This window comes from Aplidium turbinatum, chromosome 6, assembly GCF_918807975.1.
Source record: "Aplidium turbinatum chromosome 6, kaAplTurb1.1, whole genome shotgun sequence".
Taxonomy (NCBI): Eukaryota; Metazoa; Chordata; class Ascidiacea; order Aplousobranchia; family Polyclinidae; genus Aplidium; species Aplidium turbinatum.
This window is the reverse complement of record NC_137477.1, coordinates 31827012-31851770: the sequence shown is the minus strand read 5'-3', so window position 1 is coordinate 31851770 and position 24759 is coordinate 31827012. Positions and strand designations below refer to the sequence as shown.

The following is a 24759-nucleotide window of genomic DNA, read 5'->3' as shown; positions in this document are numbered from 1 at the left end:
TGACCCGAAGCGCATTTTTGTGGTCAATTTTTAATTTGAGTAGCCTACAGCCCATTTTTTATGTCTTTTCAAATGTGAGTAATAATGTTAGAGTTTTTTTAATTTGCTGGAATTTGAGAATTTCTCTTGGTAATTTTCCGATCGTCATAAGTGAACGTGTGTTGCCGAACGACCCTACATTTTTCTCTCAAGTTAGTTATATACAATACTTCTTTAAAAAATGGTTTTACCATTATCATTTCTTTTAAAAGAAGTATTGTATATAACTAACTTGAGAACTATTAACTAACTTGGACTGTAGGCTACTCAAATTAAAAATTGACCACATAAATGCGCTTCGGGTCAAAATTTAGATAAAAAAAAAAAAATGAAAAAAAGATTGCTTTCGGATATTATCGAACTCATCCCATCCAGATTGGCAGCCGGAGACGAACCCTACGCGCCACGGACTGAGTTGAAGAATACGTGTTGAATTTAGAACTTATGTCGGCGCTTCTCGTCTTTTGCTTTGAAAGAGAAAAAGAAAAAAGTGCTTATGCAGTGACGTCATGACTGGTCAAATAGTGTTTCAGATTCAAAGACAGGAGCCGGTCAAATAGCCACTGCCATATTTTTAATTTGATGTATCATATATATGTGTTTTTTTGTATTCACAGATAGATTAGTGTTGTGCTAAATTACTCATAAAACCTAAACCACTTAATACTGATAGGCTACTTGTTACTATTTTTTTGTTGTTTCAACAACAGTGTGGTTCTTGCTTTGAAAAACAGAAGAAAAATAAATCAAGCTGTCTTTGCATTTGAAATGGTTAATTTGATTGAAAGTGTGCAATTAAAATACGCAGAAAAGTCGAAAAGAGGTGAGCAGCATATTTAGCTTATTTTATTTGAATAAAAACTGCAAGTTCATCAGTTAACAGGGTTTTGTAATTAGTCCACGTCCACGGAGCTATTCATCTCCCAATTTTGTCCCTTGACATTGACATGGTTGAAGAAAAAAATTGAGCAACATCAAAGTTCCTGCTCAGACTTTTTTGCCAAATGGAAATTCATAACTTTTCCAGGAAATGGTGATTGTCAATGTAACTTGCTAATCCTTTTCAATTGAAGTGGTTTGCCTGTCTACACACCTGCCTGTATGTGTAGTTAGATATGTGGTCATGTTGAGGCTAACTGGATGACTGCTTAGTGCTTATGGTCTGTCTTAGCCATGCCAAATTTTCGTTCTGTTGCACAACAGCTTTATTCACTTATTTATTAGGCCTATACTGTGCCATCGAACTCAAATAAATCGGTTTGACTTGTTGAAGCTTTTCATCTCACTGTGGTAACACTTCACCGTCAGCATATTTAGCTGGACAGGTTATTTGGTATAAAAAATGTGATTAAGTTTCAGTTTCATGTGTGTTCTAAATCACTTTTTTCTTTCAAAGTGGCTATTTTTACACACTTGTTGCCATGGTTACAATCAGGTGTTGTCAGAGTTAGGATGTTTTTGACAGCTTTAAATAAATTAGGACAGAATTCCTTATTTGGCAACAGTATTTTGCTTCAACTATAGGCTATAGTGTAATATAGCTTCAACTATATAGTGTAAACATAGGCGCCTAACTATTTTTTGGCCGTGGGGGCGAAAGCGTGTTTCATCAACAGCAACATAAATTCATCAAAATGTCACTCAGATGGATGACATAATAAATATCGCAACTTATGATTAACCTGCTTTCAATTCACTGTAAAACACCCGTTTTCGTGTTGCAGATGAAACAAAAGCGTTTGCTCATATTCCCGCCTTTGATCGGGTTTTTATGCGCAAAGCGGTTTGTACCAGTCCTTGTTGTGTTGGTCATCGGGCAGAGACTTCATTTTCACAGCGACCGATTCACTGCCGTGACTATTCACAGCAGGGGTTTTTCACTGCCGTGACAATTCACTGCAGCGGTTTTGACTTTCGAAAGGCGTTAAACATCGAGATAGAGTCTGTTTGCAAGCGCATGAAGCTAAACGCACACTGTGTCTACGCAGCAAATTGTGTTGTTTGTGGGTGCATTCAACATCTGATGACATTGAATCGACACAAAATGGTAGATTTTTGCTACGTGGGATTGTAGCATCGCTACTCGCTCTAGTGATTATTTATCGCAAAGTTGTTGCGGTTTGCATTAGAAAATGTTTTCCTGCTGCTGATCGCTAGTTCATCTATTCTTTTATGTACCAATAAGTTTAATGCCTGGCACCCATGCCCCCACGGTTTAGGCGCCCATTTACACTATATAGTATTCACAGTATAATATAGCCTCAACTAGGCTATATTATACATATTGTGAATACTATCATATATATATAGTGTAAACATATCCTCTACTAGGCTATATAGTGTGAACACTACATAGTGTAAATATATCCTCAACTATATAATGTAAATATAGCCACAGCCATTTTCTTTTGCAAAAAGTTTTCAATTAAATTTGTTTATGGCTTAAAAAGACATGAGAAGACAAACCATTAAGCAAAGCTAAAGCTGTCATTTTAGCAATTACCACAAAAAACTGTGAAAACAAAAAAGAAAGTTATTTTTCCACTGTAAGTTTTTTTTAAAAACCCCGCTTCTGTGACCAAAGTTGTGAGATACCATGTTAAAATTGCTTGATCTACAAATAAATGTGTAAAATATAGCTGAAAAACAAGCTTAGAGCAAAGTTGCCATTTTCAGCACAAGTTTGCCTAGCAAAATAAAACGAAAAAATAATAATAAAAAAGATTACTTCTAACAATTTTAGTTGTTGCATGCTTGAGTACATGCTTTTGCAACCCAGATAAGCCATTACAACAAGAATTACCCCCTATACAACAAAATTTACAACAAATAATTTTCAGTTAGCTCATGACATTTTGGCAAAGTTGTACCGTTTTTTTCAGTCCTTGAAAAAAGATAATCACAAATACGCATATGGACTATAATATATCTATTAATTGCCACATGATTTTCTAGAGTTTTATAAAATGGATGGAGTTCTATAAAAACCAGGCCAGCAATTAAAATAATAATTGTTGAATTATTATATAGTATTAGTTACCACATTCCATTAATTTCAACACAGATTATGTTCTCATTGTCTTTCATAGAAGTTTCATGAAATAACTGCATGGGACCATGGGTGCTTGTTCTTAATGTACTAATAATACAGATATTTTTACAGTTGATTTCAGTCGCGTTAATGAGCTCGCCAGCATCCATCGAAGAACAGGTCGTTGGAAGCCAGGCAGGGAAGCAAGGTGCTGTGCCTTCTGCAAGACTGGTCGAAGATTTGCTTGGACAACCGGTCATGGTGTTATCAAAGTAATTAAATACGATGCTGGCGAAGCAGCAGTGGAAGGTTTCTCTACCCAGAGCATTAATAGGTATTTTTTTTCTGTACTTTACTCTTTGCCAATGAATATTTATCCTCACTTTGAAAAATCTGTCAATAGGCATATTTTACTTGCAGCCCACATTGTGCTGACCACCTATCTAGGTTAACAAGGTGCTTAAAGTGTGTTCCCAACTGCACACCTTGAGGGTTAAATCATCGTCGTTTGTGCTCGTTTGTTTGTCCAATTTTTATCAGAAAATTGAAAAAATAAACCAAAGTACTACAAGGTACTTAAAACAAACTTCAAATTAGGACTTTAGGATGTGATTGTGAAGGAAGTTTCCAAAGATAAATTGAAAACACAGCGGATATTTTTGTACACAAAAATCAAGTAATGCCACCTTGTACTACGCTAAAACTCATTTATAAATGCAAGAAGGCCTCATAGTTAAACAGCCCTAGTGCATTATTTTATTGAGTTATGCCAGCATGTACTGTGAGTGAGAGGCACTTCATTGGTAAAAAGTAGTATTTGAGGTGAAATAAGCATGAATCTACCCTTTTTGCATCTTTTTTAAATAAACCCCAAAAAAACCCATGCGGGTTGGGCTTTTTTAAAAAACCCGGGTTTTTCTCAACCCTGTTTTTTGTGGATTACTCTTAAGGAACAAGCCTATCAGAGTGTGTTTTAGTCGATAAGTTCTAAAGGTTATATAATATGTAAAATTCTTCTTCAAAAGCAGGAAGACTATTGATACTGCTAATTGTAATTTTGTTACCAATTTACAGAAGCAAGGTTTTAATACTATCACTTCTACATAAACAAATGTTGACCAACTTTATGCCTTGTTGTTAGATAGCTCATTTGCTATCTAATCATGTGACAATTTTGTGTGGTTTCTGGTTTAAACAAGCTCTGGCCAGAAGGTTGTATTTGTGAGGACGCAAGTATCTCAGTAACAAATGTTGATCTACACACAGCAGGGTATTGACAGAATTTACATAGATTTTTATTTTGCAATGATCTCCAACTTGAAATGAAATCTTGACAAGTATTTGTAGCAGTAATCAACCGGTTGCTACGTTCGCTAGTGGCCGCGTGATTGACTGTGGCAGTGAAGTGAGGTCAATGGAGTTCGCACCTGTGTTCAAGTCTGTCTCTTTTCGCTTTCCTACTACGTCATTGTTGGCTGTTGGTTTGAGTGGTGGAGCAATTAAAATATGGAACGTGGAAACAGGTAAAAATATATGTTTAAGCTGGACTTAAAATTACCTTTCTTTCCGTATCTTACAATTAAGCTGCCTCACCAACAACAACAAACACTGATGAATGGGAAATTTCAATTATCTGGTTCTTCAAATATTTAACACCGATTCAAAGGCAGTCATTGCTATTAAAAGTGTAAAAGTGTTGATGCACATTTCTTAAAAGTTCGACTTGTTTTGTGCTTCTTTGTTAGGCTTGGCGAGTGTTAGTTGATGTGTATACTACTGCACCAGCACGCTTTGGAACGTGTTGTAACTCACGTAGTTTTTATACCTTGCCACGGGGAGGTTATTGCGCGGCTCAACCAGACGTTATTGGTTTACTTTATAATGTTACTTGAAATTGCAAACCTCTTGTGTCGGAGAAACCAGCCTCCGCTTGTGTGGAGACATTTCAATTGCGTATAAACATACCACGCTTTGTAGTATGCCAAGTTCAGAACGATTAATTTACTTTAAAAAGTTCATCTCCGCATCTACACCAATTTCTAATCTGCGTTACTGACTTGCATTTGTTTTTCACTAATCTTGATGTCGATAAAAAACAAACAATGTCTGAAACTTTTCCTGCTGTAAAATAAAAACACAAAAAACGGAACTTTGTGATACATTTTTTGTTTTGTCTCTTCACAATTCCTAGTAACATACTTCACATCATACGTCACGCATTTAGATGTTTTGAGTTTAGTCAGTTAAGTTTTATACCATCAACTCACGAGTTTAACGAATTTAAAAAACCCTTTCCTGTTCTTTAGAAGTTCTTGTATTCCACCTATCTGATCACCAAGCTAGTGTCAATGGGTTGGCATTCTCCTCCTGTGGTGTTCCCATCCTTGTGTCTTGCTCCGGAGACAAAACGTTAAAAGTGAGTGTCTCAGATCATTGTGTTTGATCTTCAATTCAGTCACTGTGTTTTCTGTTTGTATAAGTGCTGTGATGCTGTTAGAGTTTCCATGTAAAGTATCATTTTAAAGTTTTTTATGTTAAACGGTTCTTAGTGCTCAGCAAAGCACATTTTTCAACTGCTCACGAAGAACCAAAAGCTGTGTTTTAAGAAACCATCAGATTGTTAAACACTTGTGAATGGTCGTATATACTGTTTTTAATGAATTTGCCGAATAGGATAGAGTAAAAAAGTTTTTTTCTCCTATTCAGAAACTAGATGTGTTAGAAGTGGCGTGTGGCTAAGTGGCCCGAACGGTCATGTGAACTTCAAAATCGGCAAAAATTTCATAACTTAAAAATCGGTTAAGCTACCGTAGTAAGCTTGTTTTTGGTTCTCCTGGTTTGTTTGCTAAACATGTTTTGCAAATGTACAGTATGTGATTATACTTTTCTATCAGCCATTAATGTAGTAATGTTATAGACGCTCAGCAGATAATGAAAACATGGATCTTCAAGGAATTTTTATCTAAAAACCATTTGTTTTAACCAGTGAGTGCTGAATTGTGTTAGACATGTCCCCATCAGTTCAATGTATTGTTCATGTCCCATTGAACTGATGGGCAAACTTATTAAGTAGCACGAATCAGTGATCATGCACAAGCTGCATACATAACAGCTCAATTTTCGTTTTTTTATATATAGTCACTGGCGCCGACTTACGGGGTTACGGGGTGGCCGCCACCCCGTTTTGGTTACCTTACTTACTGCAAATAAATGTAATTTGAACGGACGTTTAAATCTTTTTTTGATCATTGGTTTTAGCTTCAAGTCAACGTAAAGCAAGAGGGTAACCAATACAGTATTGCGAAGAAAATGATTGTTTTTGTCACAAGCATGATGCTCGCGTAACATCAAGCAAGCTTCCTGAAGATTATGCAACACGTGGCTACGAGTTTTTTCCTTGTTGTTGTTGCGATCGGTTTATTTGTTACTTGTCATAAGTCATTGTTACATTTGTTAGGTTTACAATGGGATTTATTAATCAATAAAATACAATCTTTCCATTGTCTCCCTCAAAAATCTTTTTTGATAATTTTTAACCTACTTGCGATCTACCATGACGCAACAGCGATTGAACCACGTCCTAATTTTAAATGTTTATCAAGCTGAAGCTTCACGGTTACAACTTGACCAGTTGATTAACAGTTGGATTGACAGAGCTGCTGTTCGCAAAAATACTTTGTGTCAGAGCAGTGTCAGTAAGTCAGAGCAGCAACGTAACAATCAAATTCACGACATACCTCCTGTGCTTTGTTTTAAAGTTGCTTTGTAAATTATCGAGCTACAAATCAGGTGTGAAAAGACAATTGCATCTACGAAACAGGCTTAGTAAAAATCAAGCAAAAACATGCAGTTTGAAAGTTTTTAGGTTGCCATATTGTGCTATTCGCCACCCCGTGCAAAAATAGAAGTCGGCGCCTATGTATAATTATAGTGTAACATAATGAATGTATAATACTTAAATGTGTATCGTTGTACTGGCCTAGCAGTGGTATAAAATAGGCTGGTAAACGCACACCTGTATAGTGTATACCGTATACAATTCTTTTCTTTGCATTGTAGCTGATATTTAAGAAAAAATGTGTTTTTGCCAATTTGTGATTAACGTGGTATAATTAGAAACAAAAATCTTCTAATAGCAGGTATAAACATGGACCTTCTGAGCATTATAATCCAAGAACCAGCATTCTAGCTAAACCAGTTCTCAAGTTATGAAATTTTTGCCGACTTTGAAGGTCACGTGACCTTTCGGACCATTTAGCCACCTGGATACAGGTGGAAGATGACCCAAATTACTTTAGAAGTTGTTTTTACACCTAAACGCCACTTTTAACACATCTAGTTTTTGCATACATTTTTTTTTTCACTACACTCTGTTGCCAAACAGTTTTACTGAACGAATGTGTTTTTTTTATGTTTTTTTTAGTTTTAGCTTTAGTTAGTTTCATGTAAAAATGGTGATCATGTGATTTATACGGGTTCATAGTTTTAAATGACTTCTAAGATTGAATGACGCTAACAAAACATTCATACCTGTTCGAAGGTATGGGACTTGGCAGATGATGGCAACATGACTTTGACCATGAAGGGCCACAAATGGCCTGTCCTAGACTGTGCATTCTCTCCTTCAAATAACCATCTTCTTGCATCCGTGGGAATGGGAAAGTCGGTAAGATTTAAGTTTTTACTTTTTTAGCAAATGTTCTTTTGCTTGATTATGCTTTTGATGGTCAACATTGGCCGTCGGTTAACAACTTATATTTGTAAAACAATTGAACACAGTTTGAAGCTTTGCGTACAATGGTTAGATGCCAGGCGCACGGGTGATTCGGCTTAGAAAATTATCTTCTGTTTCTTAATATTACAAAATATAAATAAAACCCAAATATCTTGGTCATTCGCTTGTTCACCTGGCTTGCCCTGAACGCAGTATCAGGTTAGCGCTTACAAAACATAGTGATAGCACATGCAGTTCTATTGCTGAGCTGATCATGTGGCTGAATTGTGAAACACTACGATACTATGAGCAACTGCAGGCATTTGTGTGACGCACAAAATCGTGCGTTACTGCAAAGATCACTGCTGGTTGCTGCCAACAGGCTGTGTAGTGTATATATGATGCTGTATAATTACAGCAGAAGGGCATACGGGGTAGTAGTCGTGTTTTGTTTGCTATAAATACCCAACACCAGCCTAGATTTTGTGCTAAACGTTTGTATAACTATAAAGTCACACAAAATCTCTCATGCGAATTGAATTCTGAGGGTCATTAAATGGGCTAAGATTGTTTCACATGATCACGTAATCTATTACACTGCATGCTGGTTCACAAATTGGGGCTCATTGGGAATGTTAGCTCAGGACTCAGGAGCCGAAAATTCCAGGTTCGAATCTGCGCAAGCTCCTGGGTTTGTTTTGTTCTTGTAGCAACCTGTTCTGTCTTATTCTTGTAAGGTAAATCATCAGTTGATTCTTGATCGTGAGCGATGATCAAAAAGCGTTTCTAGACATGACGCAAACGCCCTTGGGAATACCGGAGCAGCTTTTCGTTTTATCTTGTCGACAAAGGCTATTTTTGTACATTGATCAGACATCGGAAAGGGTTAGCTTTTCTGATTGAGCGCCATGTCTTCTGTGGTTAAGCTGTGTGCACTGATCACTAAAGCAGTTTCACTTGTGTGTTATGGATGCATTGGCAGATCACCAGTTTGTAAAAGATGTCAATTGATATTTAATAAAAACATGTTGTTTTGATCAACATAAAACATGCAAAAATATTTTTTCAAAAAAGTCATGTTTGCCAACAATCTGTGAAAATTAAAATGATGAGACAGAATTTTTGTAGTTTTGAAATTTGATTTCTGAAATTGACAAAGAAAGACATTTCACAGTTCTAACTGAGTAGAAACTAACCTGATATGTAGAAAGATATAATCAGCAGCTATGACTTCGCGTTTTTTATTTCATTTTCAAACCTTCATTACCTGAAAAATGTATGAAACGATTGCAAACAGTATGCTGTAAAAAAAACACTTAAGAGTTGAAGACTAAGACAAAACATTTTTTAACATCTGTGTCAGACTCGGTCACTTGCATTGGGCCCGACAATGAACGAAACTTTTGTTATACAGATATTCTTGATTTGTATTAGTAAGTTTATTTTTTTATGATGGAAAGGGTGTTGTAGAATGGAGAATAGGATAAGATCATTCGTGAACCTGGACGAGATGCAGTGTGGATTTATGCCTAGCAAAGGGATGACAGATTCCGCTTTATTTTGAGGAATATCGAGACAACGGAAAGAAATTACTTATGTGTTTTATGGACATGAAAAAGGCGTTTGACAGAGTTCCGAGAAGAGTGATGAAATGGGCGATGAGAAAAAAAGGGGTACCAGAAGCACTTGCGCAAGCAACAATGAATCTTTATGACGGAGTGACGGTGCAAGGTCAAGAGTTCGCATTGGGTCTGTCCTCTCAGACGAGTTTTCAGTGAAGGTCGGTCTGCACCAGGGTTCTGTCCTTTCTCCTCGGATTTTTTCCATCGTGGTTGATGTGATCACCGAACGCGCAAGGGAAGATTCATCGATGGAGATACTGTACACCGATGATTTGGTTTTGTTGGGTACCATGATGGAAGATCTGAGACAGAAATTTAAGAAGTGGAAGGAGTCGCTTTAATAGTCGCTTAGGAGTCGCTTCAATACAAAGGAATGCATGTCAATATCAGAATGACAAAGGTGGTGATAAGTGCAACAGAAGGGGAAACTACGATGAGCAATATTGACCCTTGTGGTGTATGTGGAGGAAGATTAATGTCAAATTCTGTTATGTGAACGAAATGGAGGAAGTAGGTACATGGAAGATGTGCAAAAATAAAGAGGGCAACATGCAGATCTACGTTATATTTCTCATGTTAAAGTTATAATCAAGCTGTACCTTGTATCAATACAGTAACTGGCCATTTGGTGCCTGTGTATGCTCTAGTCTAGGGCATTCCATGTAGGCTCGGCTTGTTGTTTATCTTGTTTCATCTGTTAATATAATCGTCTCTTGATCAGTAACGCTGTACCTTTTCTGTAATCATTTTATAACGGTAATTTTTGGGTTGTTGTTTGAAATTGAATGTTTTGCGGCAGTTTGGATTCGAACCCATGAAGCGTTGTTGTGATCGAATCGAATTGATACAGTAGCATCGCTTTCAGCAGTGGTGTCAAAGTCCGCTCCATGGGGCAAATCCGGTGTAGCAGTCCAAGAGTTACTGCATGCCAAAAGTTACAAGAGTTGCCAAATATTTCATTTAAATTTTATTTAATTTTGTTTCCAAAAAATAATTAAATTTTTAACCTCTCAAAAGGTCAGATTAATAATTATAAGTATTTTGTAATGTTAACTGAAAAGCTTGCATTAGTTTGAGAGCAATGAATTCATTACACTTAGTTAAAACAATTTTCGCTTTTCTATCGATTGTGAAAACGCCTGGCACCGCTGGTAACTTTTGGACTGACAGTAACTTCCAGACTGCAACGCCGCAGAAGCAGTCCAAAAGTTACTGCTATTGTAAGTGGGTGTGCTTTTTCGAAATTCTTTTGGGAAAACTTGTAAATGGACTGAAACTTCACTTGGTCAGTAGATTAAACCCTCTGCAAGTGTGCGAAAGATGAATCCCAAGGATAAATATTCTCACTACGAAACCATAATTCTAGACTTTTAAGTTTTGTGCCACGTGTTTTCGATGGGAGTCCAACGGAAATTCATTGGAATCTCAAAGTGTTCAACACTTTCGTAAAAGCTAAAGCCTTCCCCGCGTGTGAGACTGTGATAGCCTACTCACTGAAGGTTGATGGCGTTTTGACTACTGGTTGGCCTACATGTAGCTTAAGTTACTTTATGTTTCTTCAAAACGGTAGTTTGAAGAACCAGACCAAAAATAGGCTCAGTGCTTCATTCACTAGAAAACTTTGGTTTTAACTTGCATGAAATAGGCCTACATAAAATATAGTCAAAGACTATGTTCGTCAACTACAACTCAACACCAGCGGCTAACAAGTCAGCCTTCAAATGCAAACTTTGCACGATATATTAAGGCTTGTTGCTGTAATGCTGTATAGCTTATTAAATGCCACCGATTCACGTATAGCCCGATTTAAACTTTGAAATGTTTGGAGCGATGAGCAATTAAATTATTTGTTTCAACAGAGCCATATAGCCTACAATGAGTCAATAAAACACTCATAATACGGTACTACATTGTAAATCGTAGGTTGCATTACAGCACAATCAGGATGACAGCAAAAGACTATAGGCTAAGTGGTCATCTAGTCAATCACCTCCCCATGCAAATTTATTTGCCAACGCACGTAAGGCACGGACACAACTTCAAATGGTATAATACAAACAAATCAGGTTAAAATGATAGCCTACGTAAATTGTTAGGTTACAAATTCAAATTTCATTCCAAAACAGCAACAATTTCTGGTACAAAACTCATCTTTTAACTTTCATCTTATTTTCGCTTCATTCCCAATTACGTTTCTGCGGTAAATCATGTTAAGATGCAATGGTGGATAAGTCTTCAAGTTCAACATGTTTCCAATGTTGAAATCATTTATACAAATCTGCTGCAAGCGTCAAATCTGAAAACCCTGTTTTAGTAACTTCTGGACTGGCAGTAACTTTCAGACCGCGTATACGCGGTCCAGAAGTTACGGTAACTTTCAGACCGCAGTAACTCCTGGACCGTTACACCGGCCTTCGATACGTGTTTGTATGGCCCGCGCCTGTTGTTCCACAATGTGTTCTTTTTGGCCCCCAGACATACAGAAATCATACAAGTTCAATTTATATTTAAAAAAAAAATAGATAGTATTTTGTCACAGATATCGAGCATTCATTCATTTTCTTGCTAAGAAATTCAACGACTGCTTTCAAGATTTTGCCGCTAATTGTATTGTAAGGACTTATTGCCATTCACTTCTTTCTGCTTGAACCCTGATGAGGCTCCAGCTCACCTGTAGCTAATTAAGCTTCTCTGCGAAGCCTACAACAACATCTTTTGTGCTATTTTACCAGCAGCTAGATAAAAACAAACTTTCTGAAATGCGAAACTTTGCAAGCAAATTGTTGAGCTTGTTCGGTTCGTAAGTAGACGTTCTTGGTTATGAACTTGAACAAGGACCGCTTGAGATCAAAGCTGAGCGACTCCCACCTACGTCATATTTTACGCTTGACTGCCATTAACCTCGATCCGGACTGGACCAGGGTATATAGGAACCAAGACGTCAGTTACATCCTTCACATTAACACAGCTGTGTTTTACAAAGTTTCTAATGTGTTAATTTCCGATGAAAAAAAAACTAATAGTCACCACATCTATCATATCCCGTAATATAACAAAATACTTCCATATACATAATTGCATATAGCTTTGTTGCACGAAAGTGACATTAAATTATACAACATTACCATACATATTACATGCATTTTCACGCAAAACAAGATTGTTAGAGAAGGCTGTTGGCTCGCATGCACTTCCGTGTTATCAAATCTGGCCCGACTGAGAAAAAGTTTGAACACCCTGGCTTTGAGCATCGATTGTTTCATGTCAGCCCGATTTTGTCATTGACATTCGCTTTCCATTTGAATCAAAACGGGTTTAGATTCGTAGGCCACGGTTTAGATGTTTTGTTGTGTGTTCGATAGGTGAAGTTAGGACAGACTAAATTGTGTCTTGGATTTGGAGGCTAAATTATGGCTGAAATTTAAATTAGTTCAGCAAGGGTTGTTATTTTGTGCTGCTTAGTTCAATGGAATAACAGTTGAGGCAAATTTAAATTTTCTGTATTCTAAACACTTGCCACGTTTCTTGTCAAACGCAAAGTTTCTGACTAAAGACCAACCAAGCAAACAAACAACCGCCTTACGCCTGTGTTATACTATGGCTATACATACTGCAGTATTCTTTCATCAGTTTCACATCCAGGCCTCGAAATTCGTTTTTGTTGACGGCGGACAAACGTGTCCGGTCTGAGCAGCTATCTCGGCGGACAAATTAAGTCTCACGGCGGACACACCAGTTTTTGCGTCGATCGTCATGCTTAATCACTTTATCTTGAAAATTCTTCGCCATTTGAGAACTATAGCTACGGTTTAGAATGCATTTTAAAATTTCAGCGAAGTCACTCTGAAAGACGTGCGCTTGAAGAGTCAAAGCGCCGTGTACCTGCTCAAAACGCCGCATAACTGATTAACTTCTACTGAACGAGGTCGTGTGGCTTCTTGCGTCACAATGCTCTAGGCACGAGTCAGAAAACTTCTACACTAACGCTACTATTTTCTGCTGTGCAACGTTTCACAGGCTTTTTTTTAAGTTTATTTTTGCGTGTCATGTGAGCGAAAGTGAATTTTCCCTGGGTCTTTTCTTATTGTAATACCAAAACTTAACAAATTTTGCTGTAATAGCCTACCGAACTCGTATAATCTAATTTTGTAACCAACCTTGCCTTATCAATATTACTCGGAGATCAAAGCCAGACATTGTGAGGTAAAACTTGAACAAAGTTGCGCTGCTTAGTGTGGAAGTACCGGTACTCCCATCGATTGTTAGCGAAGAATTCACCTTTGTTACGATGATTCAATGTCATCAATCGTTGAAGCAACCTATGAATCGAAAGTTTTCCTGCTTGAATGGAAGCGACCCAGTCAACAAATTTATCCTTTTTACATTGATTCAACGTCTGCGTCTACATTGAATTAATATAAGAATGATAGATTTTGTTGTCTGGGTGAGAGATACAGTATTCACATTTTCTGGATGCGCGCTAGAATGCGCGGGAAATTATATTCTCGCAGCAATTGTTAGTACTATGCAATGACGATTTGTATCGCTAGTTTCCGTGTTATTTCTCGGCGGACAAATATGACCGATCTAGATGGTGCTTCCCGCGGACATCACATGCTGTGACGGCGGACATGACCGCCGTGTCCGCCGTGAATTTCGAGGCCTGCACATCAATGGATGTTTCTGAGCTGCAATTGCCTTAAGTTGTACCACACTATTATTTTGGCGTCGCAATGTAAATATTTGATGTTTTTTTGCGAAAGAATGTCAGGTTTTCCCGTTCAAAACAATTTTAGCTATCTGTGTTTCTGGAAATGGTTCAACCTGAGTTCACTCTTTCATAGTACTGTAATTGTATTAAGTATAACTTATTGTATATAATTCTTTTTTTTTCTCTTCATGGTCAACTTAATTTCTCATCATTTCAAGCTTTCCATTATCCAATGTAGTTATTGCATATAAGAATGTGGAGCTGAACTTTCCATTATGGCACAGCCGAGATGTTTGATTGAGTTCAACATAGTTTGATTTGGTTGACATGATTTGTAAACTACAAGGTTTTAACATCAAATTGCATGTCCACACACAGTGTTCTGCAATTTCTATCACATTTCCTCCAAACAGGGAAAAGCAAAAAAAACTGAAGAACTTCATAAATATTTTGTTACGTGACCAACATGGTTGCTATCGCTTGATATTTCAGCACTCGCCATTTGTGCGACGTGATTGGTTGAAGTTGCCACGCCTCTTATGACGCGTAAAGTTATGTTATGCCAGGTGGTTGGGCCATAGTGACTGGTGAACACGATTCATCATCCACCGTTGGGTTAACGTTTTTGCGATGGTGCTATGTATTTGTTGAACACTTTTACTTGTGATTAACCAGCAGATTTTTTGTGCCCGAAAGCATTGAAACGTTTCAGTTCACATAAAATACAAAAAATTGTACCTAAATCTCTGGTACTGCGTGATATCAAACAAGCCATCGCCTGGTGAAGTGAAAAGTATCGATTTGACAGCTTGCCAAGTGCACTACTGCTTTGTAAATGTGTTGGTTTGTAATTGTAAATCACAAACAAATACGCTACGTTTTTGTTGGGTTATCATGGCCAATCCAATTCATGCAAAAGTGCAAGTTACCACGAAGGTGTACAGTACACTGTGCAAGCATTATAGCGTACTTGTGAATGAAAGCACTAGAACAAAAAAGCTGTTGCTAAATGCCGTTTAATAAATTTTCTCACAGCAGCTTTATAAACCTCCCAACTTCATTTTGTCAACGCTCTTTCATCGCAATTCGTGTACTGGTGTTTTTTGGCTGACCAAGGTGATCTGATCTCGCTAAAACAAACGTCTGCAGACATTTCAATCAATGTAAAGAGGCACTAGTTTGCTGTCTGGGATGTAAACATAACATTTCACCGTTGTACTGCATAGTTATTAAGCTGCTTATGATTTAACTTGAGCAGAGAGGTAACTTTTTTAAACCATAAACAGACAAGTCTGTTTATGCTGATGATATATTTCTTGCCCTCAGGTCATAGTTTGGAAGATGGATCACAAACGAAGTTGTCAGGCTTGGAAGTCACTGAAAGGCCACAACAACGATGTGGTATCCTGCTCCTGGTCACCAGATGGCGCATTATTGGCCACGGCCTCCCATGATACGACGGTTGCGATATGGGACCCTGATTTGGGACAACGAATCATGCTGCTGGGGTAAGTTGTTTCATTGGATTAGTTTAGGCGTAACAAAGTGCCGCTTGAAGGCTGGGTGCACCAACGTGGATATTTCTTGTGATGTATGCGGCTTAAACTTTTAAAACTAAATTTTTATAGTTCTAAAATAAAACCTTTAAAACTAGGTTCCAAAACAAGTTGTAGCCACTTGTTTCTTTTGCATGGTGTATCATATTGTTTCATTGAGAGTAATGGCGGCACACAGCGTCCCTGTTTCGACCTTCTGGTTCTTGTGGTTATTTATTGCAGACCACATGCGCCACATTAATGCATTACTCAACGATGCGCTTCCTATTTGAACTATGTTCGAGTATGCTGTGTATTGCCGCATCGTTTCTTATATTCAGTTCATGATTTACGACTTTAACTTTGTCACCGTCATTTGTGTCTGATCGACATATCTGATACAGTTCACAGACGATTTGTTCAACTATATTCACACAGGCACCAGTACCCTCTCCCTAGCGCTATATATGCAGGTGGGGCGAACGGTTCGTGGGTGACATCAGTGTCATTCTCCAGCGATGGCTTGAAGATTGCGACTGTGTGCGAGGACAACCGGTAGGTCGATCAGACTATAGCTTTAGATAAATTGCTTTTATAATTATTTCTACTTGTTGTTCTACTTTTATTACTATCTACTATCATTTACTATCTACTTATTTTACTTTTACTAATTCTACTTTTAAATTATTTCTTCTTGTTGTTATTGATAAATTGAGTGCCTTTTAGATTTAACATAATTAATTTGTAAACTGCTAATTTTTTCTTCCGCTTGCTATACAATGTGCATTTATGACGCGCAAGTGATTATTTAAAACGTTAAAAAGTACCAATTTATCATTAGGGATGGCAAGGAAGCAGCTCTTATATTTTCATGTAACATATGAATTGGCGCTGTTCTAGCGTTGGGGTTACCGCCATACTACCGATATGCCTGAGTTGAATGTTAAAAAGTGTCAAGTATTCCCCAAGGGCTCCATAAAAACTTTATCGTATTTTTGGATCAGTGTTTTCGTTCTGCACACTATTTTACCTCTGCCTTACATGCAATCATGCATAGTTGCAAGACACTTTCGTGCGTATCATGCCATACATAGTAGTTGTTATGCTAATACACTTGTTTTCACACAGAATATGTTCTTTGGCTTAACATTAACAGCTTGTAAAGTTTTTGTATGAAAACTTTTTAATTGAAATAATTTGTTAATTGTGGTTGTTTTATGTTATCTTCTGTGTGAAAGCAAGCGAATAAGTTCATGTCGGTTATTGCTTTTTCAAGTAAAATGCGAACCTGTTCAATTTCCGTGCGGTCCAGATCAGACATGTGCCAATTGCCAAACACGTGACCCGCCATGTTCTAGCGATCGGTGTTATTTCCAGGCTTCATGTTGAAAGTTCTGTATTATAGAGAGTCTTCATTTCCCAAAAACCGCTGTTGATCTACTATAGTGCTTACATGCTTGAGTCACCATATGCTTCCGTCGGCATTTGCTGCTCACCGACATAGGCGGCCTACTATGGAACCTGCTATCGCTCAATTTTTCTCTGTAAGGCTCGCTTAAGGTAACCTGTGATTCCTGCGGTGTTGAACAAACGTCTGTTGGTGATACTTTGTTGTGACTGCGGTGTACGGTAAAACCCAGATAGCAAACTCCGTTATTTTTACATTATTCAACGTTTGCAGACGTTGAATCAATGTAAAAATGACAGATTTTGCTCTCTGGGTTTGATCAATGCAACGACAGGTTCGCTAGTCTTACTAACATCAACCGATGAGCTGGTAAAGCTGGGTCGCTGATTCCGGTGATACGCCTAATATTTTCTGAAACCATTTGCGAAGTCTAAGTTGTTGAACAAACATTTGGAATTGTAGACTGTGAACTAGAACTAAAATATCTTTTGAATACAGTTGTTAATAAGTTTTAACTTTTAACTAAGCAACTGTTTGCAAATTTTTCGAGATTTTTCATCTCTTTTTAAGATATTTAAATGGTCGTGTAAATGTAACTGCTGTAATTGCTTGCTAAAATAATTCACACTAAGTCGTCAATATTCAATATCATATTTTGTTCCACACCAACAAAGTTGGCCCATGCCTGATCTAGACCTGAACCACAATGAATTGCGCAGGCACGCATTATATTGCACTGTATGCCGTCAGTGTGGGGTTATAGTTTACAAAGCGTAATAAGGGTGAATGCTGAAAGCCCGACTGTTGATCAGTCTGCCTAGCCTAGCTAGGCATCTAACTACTAACTCCTCTCAGACTGTCTCGGATGGTTTCGGGAGCACTGCTGAAGCTAGTGAAGTGGTATGCATGTGCTGAAACTTTCAATATTATCTCTCTTGCTTTTTCATAAAAGTTAATCACAGTTTTGTGTCTTCATCTTTATTGCGTGAACTGAATAGTGATGTTATTAACATAACTGCAATGGCAGCATAAATTTGTTCATACAGTTTAAGTTAAAATCGAGTGGTTAAATAAATTCCCGTTATGGAGTTGTTCTTATGATGTTCTGAAATCAAAGACGTTTTTACCATAGGTTCATCTTATTGATTTTTTTCAGATTCCGGCTGTGGAAACCCTGGAACCGAGGCGCTCCCATTCAAGAAACCACCTTGGACAAGATTGGATACCAATGTCGCTTCTCTCCTGATGGGAGAATCGCTGCTGTCGGGTTAGTGGTCAACTGGTCATTTGTTCAGCAACATTCATTTGTAATATTTGATTTATTTTGTCAAAAAAATTAAACGTCGCCATTTTAGATTGCCCTGACGTATCCCCAACCTAAACTTGATCGCCCTAGGTTGCCTTATAGTAATGGTATCCCCAAACTTGACTTTATTTTTACAAAAAAATGTACTTATTTGAATAATAAGTATGCGTGTTTTATTGGCAAATTTTGCATTATTCCATTGCGCTATCTTCTGTAGTAATGCTTTGTTGAGCATCACTTTTTATATCCGACATGACAAAATAGACTGTAAAGGTGGTTGTTGTTAAAGTCAAGGTGGCAACCAAACTATGCTGGATCATGTCTGTTAGCCAGGAATGCTCTTGTATTAAAACTTCTTTCTATAGCAAATGGAAGGACAGTACCATACATCGCAGAATGATGCAAATCGTAAGTTGGCTATGCCTTAATGTCCCGGTACTTGGACATTGCAGAAATATCATGTCTCGAAATCATTGCTTTTCATTCACAAGTGAGCCATTATGACGTTTTCTTTAGGAAACAAGATGGAGCGGTGACGTTGGTAAGCAACCCGGACGGCAGTGTCCTCTCCCTCAAACACATTTGCCGTGTTGCAGCTAGGAGAGCCATGTCCTCCCACGTCATACAATCACTTCCTATGCCTCAGCCAATCAAGGATTTTCTAACCTACCGCTCTTCGCTTGACTGATTCCATGGAAACGGCGAAGAGACAATAAGTCACGTGACTTATCTCCGGCAGAACACAGAATACACAAAGAAGTAGCCTTTCGTGGTGAAATTTGTACGAACTTGATTTTATTGAAAAGAAATATTATTTTCACCAATTCTGGTGGGAAATATCGTTTGCGAAGATTACATTGTATTACACGGAAATGTGGGTAACTGGGTATCCTTTAAAGCGGAAGCATGGACTTTTGCTTCATTACCGGTTGACAGACAGTTCTGTATAAAAATTACACCACCATTGCGATTCAGAGACATTCATCCAAACAGGATGAACACAAGTTGATTATTATTAGTTATGACTTTTGATCTAAAATTTTCATAACAAGAAAATGCTGTGTTCTACTTTCTCGGGACCATATTATAATAACTTTTAATGGTGTCCAGGTAGAGGCGATTAAACGTGTGACTTCAAAATACGCACCTGTATTTGCGTTTATTGGCCTCGTGCTTATATGACATCATTGTATTGTTTGCCAAGTTGACAATTCAGAATATTGCGTCATTGAACGATGTAGTTGTTCACGTCAGGTGTGGACAAACACAGCACGGCGACTGTTTGTGGAACTCTCGTTTCAAGTTTCTTTCATTTTGCATTCGCAGTGTTTCAAACTGATGTTTGTACATGTTGCCTGATCATCGATCATCGCTATTGTGTTATTTCGTTTTTACGAGCAGCCTCATGCTGCCAAGAGGCTGGATCGAGACGCCGAGTGTTTGCCAAACCAAACTGCTTTCTCAATGGTGGCGATTATTAACCTGTTTGATTTTGCCTTTCTGTCAAAACTAACGAACAACAAACTTGTTTGGGATGAATCGGGTAATAACACGATAAAGGGCATGCTTTTACAGAAGTCCAATTAATCAGACCACACCGGTCGAAACCAAGCCAGGGTGGTTCGGTTAAGTGGAGTTGACTGTAATTGCACAAGATAAGTTCCTCTCATGCAAATGTCCTTGTTTCAAGGATGCGTCTCATTTGAGCAATAGATATAATATGTTGCTCAAGTCAACCTCGCATTGACCGGCCGTATTTTGTTATGTATTGTAGCTTTTGTGGTCTGACTTCGACTCGCCTTTATTTTTTACAACGCTACAACTTCCGCAAAAGGCTAAAGGGTGTTAACTGTTTAACTATCCTTGTACTTCTCAATGCGTCTCAGTCGAATATTTGGAGAATAGAAAAGCGGTTCCGATACTTTTTCCAATATTTTCAAGAATTCACAGAGTGAGTTGTATATCAAATGCTGCAGTTGTTTTCTTTTTTTATTTAAGTTAAAATCGCATTTTTACATCTGGCAATTTTTGGAATGTCGGAGAATTGAAACTAGACTTTTCTGGTATTCGAGGTCATTTTGTGATACCTCATTCTTTTCAAGTTTGGTGATCTAACCGATTTTATCACTTAAATTCTATTTTGCTGCACTGAACGTACTGTCAAATAGCTACCAACCAAACGAGCACGGGCTGTAACATTTCTAAGACGTGTACTTGTACCTAAGACGATATAGGGTTGAATGTCATTGTTTTTTTTTTTTTATCAAATTAATTAATAGTTTGACACTACGTCAAGTCTTTTTCGATTATCTTGCTGTGTAGTATTAAATATTGCGTTGTTCTCTTTCATGTGCCTGTGATACACAAAATACAAAGCTAGCATTGAAAGATTGTGTGATCTTTACTTTGGTTTGTCTTAAAACTCATGCAACGATTCATTAGGGAACGTTCAAATATTACGTAACGCCTTCGAGGGGGAGGGGGGGGTTTATGCAAAGCGTTACGTTAGCTCACATCGGGGGGGAGGGGGTTCAAGCAAAACGTTACGTAACGCTTTCGAGTACGGAATGGTAGTTTTTTGTGCTGAATTTGTAGTAAAAAAGCGTTACATGGGGGAGGGGGGATTGAAAAAAGCGTTACGTTGGCGTTACATGGGGGAGGGGGGGGGGTCAAAAATTCGGAAAAAAAGCGTTACGTAATATTTGAACGTTCCCTTACTGGAGTTTTGTTTTAGGGGAGAGTTGGGTCAGTTAAAAAGTTTTTTGTTTTTTTTAAGTCATCATAATCCATCGTCGGTTTGTTCCCCACTAGTAGGGGTGGCCGATTGTTTCCGCGCAGCAATTGTTTTAATCCCTTTTCTCCATTTCACTCTGTCCCTTGCATCTTCCTCCTTCAGTCCGACTTTTTTAAATTCATCCCTCACTTGTTGTTTCCACGTTTTGTTTGTTTGTTTATCTTTATCCTGCATTGCGGGAAAGCGGACTTGAGCGCTATGCATCGGTGTACGCCTTCCGACGTACACCTGACCCACGCTGCAGCCGACTGCAATGTCTGTTTCCGGTTGTCCACTCTGCTAATGACTTAAATTTGGTACTACCCATTACTCGAAATCGATCACTGGGTAGAGGCAATTATCGTAAAGTTTCTTGCCCAGAGAAACAACAGCAGTGCGGGTGGCTGGAATCGAACACGCAGGCTCTCGACTGCGAGCCCAACGCGCTAACCACTCGGCCACTGGTGCCGACGTTTCTTCTTGGACGACCGCGTTTCCTCTTCCCATCCACCTTTAGATCTAGTGCCTTTCTAAGAAAACTTCCTTCCTCCCTCCTTATCACATGTCCATACCATCTTACTCCATTTGCCCTTGCCATTTGGTCTATGGTCTCTCTCATCTCAAGCATATCCAACAATTCTTCAGTCCTTTTTTCCTTTCTCGTTTTCACCCCACACATTGCTCTCACCATTGACCTTTCCGTTCTTCTCAGGATTGCCAGTTCACTCTCTCTCAATACCCATGTCTCGCTACCATATAGCATTGCAGGCCGCACACAGCTCCGATATACTTTTCCTTTCATCCTTAGTGAAAATTTTCTGCCATACAACATTTCCCCACATTCCCTGAACTTTTTAAGTGAAATTTGAAACAATTGGTGCATATTCTGACAACTTGAAGCGGCTTAAATTATCACCTATGGTGTCCTCTATCGTACAACTAAAAACAAGTATTCAGTCAATTCAACATTTCATGCAAATTTAAAATAAACAAACATGTAATTGATTTTGCAATCAACCCAATACCCGGGGTTAGTTTAAAAATGTCAGTTCACTGCACATTACTGAACTGGCTACTCTTTTTTGAACCACTAAACTTCTGCATGTGGTTGTAAGCAAATATGTTTAGCCTACTTGCTTTGAAATCAAAGCATAATAAATTCTTCACCAAATTATCTTAAAAGTTTTTTTTAATAAACTCATTGTTGAAACTTGTGATGCCGTACAACGTACATATACCACTTTCCAGGTTGTTCAAACCAAAATCTTACCAGTATGTCTGCTTAACGCAAGTATAATATTAGAGCATATAGGCCTACTACTATAAAACCTTTTCCTGCTAACTCCATCTACAGTTTTTCAACTATCCCCTTTAGCACATAACAAACGATTTTCCTAAAATATTATTTAACCATGGTTCATTTATTAAAGTTTGTTTATTTCTTAGCGTTGTAGAACACCTATACAGCTGACACCAAAAAAACTTCTGCCTATCTTTAACGACATCGACCGGTATGACTTACAGAGGTATTCTGTTTTCATACCTACAAAAACCCTGATTGAACTTTATCTGAGTTGATCGACAATATTTCTCACTTTGATTGAAAAACTCTCTTTTTAGGAATCTTGTATGGTCAACGCTACAGTAAATCCGACGTGATCGACCAGTCAAGACTTGGCGATCGACGTGTTGGCCACCCCTGTTACAGTAGAATTCACCTATAACGGTACCTCTAGGGGATTTGCAAAAACTGACGTTATAGCCGAATTGACGTTATAGACGAACTACCGCAAACTATTCCACAACTGTCTTTTGATTAAAGAAAGAGAATCCAATCAGGGTTAGGCCTACTGTGTAGCCTACCACCAAACTGACAAAAGGAACGCAGAAAATACAGTAGGCTAAACAAAGAAATTGTTTAAAAAAATAACCTACAGCGAAAGCCGGGAGCGAAAGGTACAGGAAATTTGCGCAATACAGCTCGTTACATACAGTCATAGTAGAGAAGTTCATTGTTTATTAGCAAAAAGGGCATTGATCTTGAGCTGTTTCGGTTTTGACACGGCTTTGACACAGCTGTAGAGCTGCTTTTTACAGGTGATAGTTTTTCACGCGGGATAAAAAAAAAGTTAATTAGTTTATACAGTAGCCCACTGCACGTACAACTGTTGCTTTGAGTTATTTTAAGGTCAGCTGTAGAGCTGCTTTTTACACGTGATAGTTTTTCACGCGGGAAATAAAGTCTCGCCTCGTTCTATTCGATGTCTCTTCTGCCTCTTCACTCCCACTTGGTTCTGAACTTCAGAGAAGGGAGTGGGTGACACTGAACCGAATAAGAACGGGAGTAGGCCGCTTCAATGCTTGCTTGACACGCTGGGGCATAAGGGACTCTGCTGCTTGTCAGTGCGGTGCGACTGAGCAAACAGCTAACCACATCATCTTTGGGTGTCCCATCTATTCCCCTCCCAATGGAATAACAAGCCTCCGCACACTTGACGATCTGACGAAAAGTTGGCTCCAAGTCCTTCCATTCGGCTGACCACAAACTTTCTGCTTCATACGAACGACGACGACGCGGGAAAAAAGTTAATTCAGTTAATTAAAATCCCTGCTGAGAACGACGTAGCAAAATAAAGGGAAGACATTTTCCAACAGCAGCGCTAACTGGATTAAAAGACTGACCGTTCCTGGTGAAGGCTTAAAGTGACGTTATAAACGAACAAAAGACGTCTGGGGACCAATAAAGGGTGCTGTTACATGCGAATTGACGTTATAGGCGATGCTGTTGTAGCCGAACTACAATGTACGTAAAAGATAGGAATTCTGCCGGGACCGAGCGAAATGTGACGTAGGCCTAATAGGCGCATTGACGTTATAAACGAAGCCGTTATAGACGAATTCTACTGTATAAAGAATCGACCACTGAGATTTTTCAAGTCCCTGTCTTGCACCGGAATCATTCCAAGGATACTGATGGAAAATTGCCAATCCTCAGATTCCGTACAACATTGATTCGACTCAAGATCACGCGGCGCTGGTTCGACGCTCGGGGTGTGCGCTTGAGCAACGCATTCTTGTTCCAGACAATGGTTCACCTAATCAAACGTCATATAAAAAAAAACCGTTCAAGTCTACTGAATATTACGTCATGGAAGTTGCTAGAAAATGTGTCAAAATTGCACCATCGTTCATAAGACTTGTGTCAAACCTGTTTGGACCTGTTTGGGCCTGTTTCAGTTTGAAACCTGTTTAAACAGGAAATATTACATCAGCTTTAAACACCTGTTTGAATGACTTCATAATAGTCTTTCATTATTGCGTCACAGTACTGCATATGTGAGTTTGAGATATTGCTATCTATTCTGGTCATTCGTAAAATGATTGTTTGAAAGTTGGCCGCACATTTAACTGTTGGCTTAGTGCTTGCTAGCTGGACAAAGGTTCCGTCTTTTGTCCAAGTAATCTGTATCGTAGTGACAGTTTTTAGAGGTGTACGGCGTTGCATCTCGATTTCGATAGCCGCGGGCTAATTTTACAGGAATACACTTATTGAATAGACGTTTCAAGGAGTGTTTCTTTTTCGGTCGATACATACAGACGAACGGATTCGGGAATCTTAT

At 38.4% G+C, this 24759-nt stretch overlaps 1 protein-coding gene across 3 annotated transcripts; it reads left to right on the top strand.

The window, feature by feature from the left end:
* Positions 1 to 661: 661 nt before the first annotated feature.
* Positions 662 to 20748, top strand: LOC145772014 (WD repeat and SOCS box-containing protein 1-like). Of its 3 annotated transcripts, XR_014289270.1 has the most exons (10): positions 662 to 862; positions 3203 to 3404; positions 4418 to 4593; positions 5377 to 5486; positions 7611 to 7736; positions 15444 to 15625; positions 16091 to 16207; positions 17916 to 17960; positions 18217 to 18327; positions 18883 to 18901. XR_014289270.1 is itself a non-coding variant. In XM_082583818.1 (9 exons), exons 1-9 carry the CDS (start codon positions 808 to 810, stop codon positions 19052 to 19054), a joined length of 1221 nt encoding a protein of 406 aa, XP_082439944.1. In that variant the 5' UTR covers positions 662 to 807; the 3' UTR covers positions 19055 to 20748. The 3 variants fall into 3 exon arrangements, 2 of the variants coding, with proteins under 2 accessions (XP_082439944.1, XP_082439943.1); XM_082583818.1 differs by lacking the exon at positions 17916 to 17960 and having other exon boundaries at positions 4448 to 4593; positions 18883 to 20748; XM_082583817.1 differs by lacking the exon at positions 17916 to 17960 and having other exon boundaries at positions 18883 to 20748.
* The last annotated feature ends 4011 nt before the right edge of the window (positions 20749 to 24759 follow it).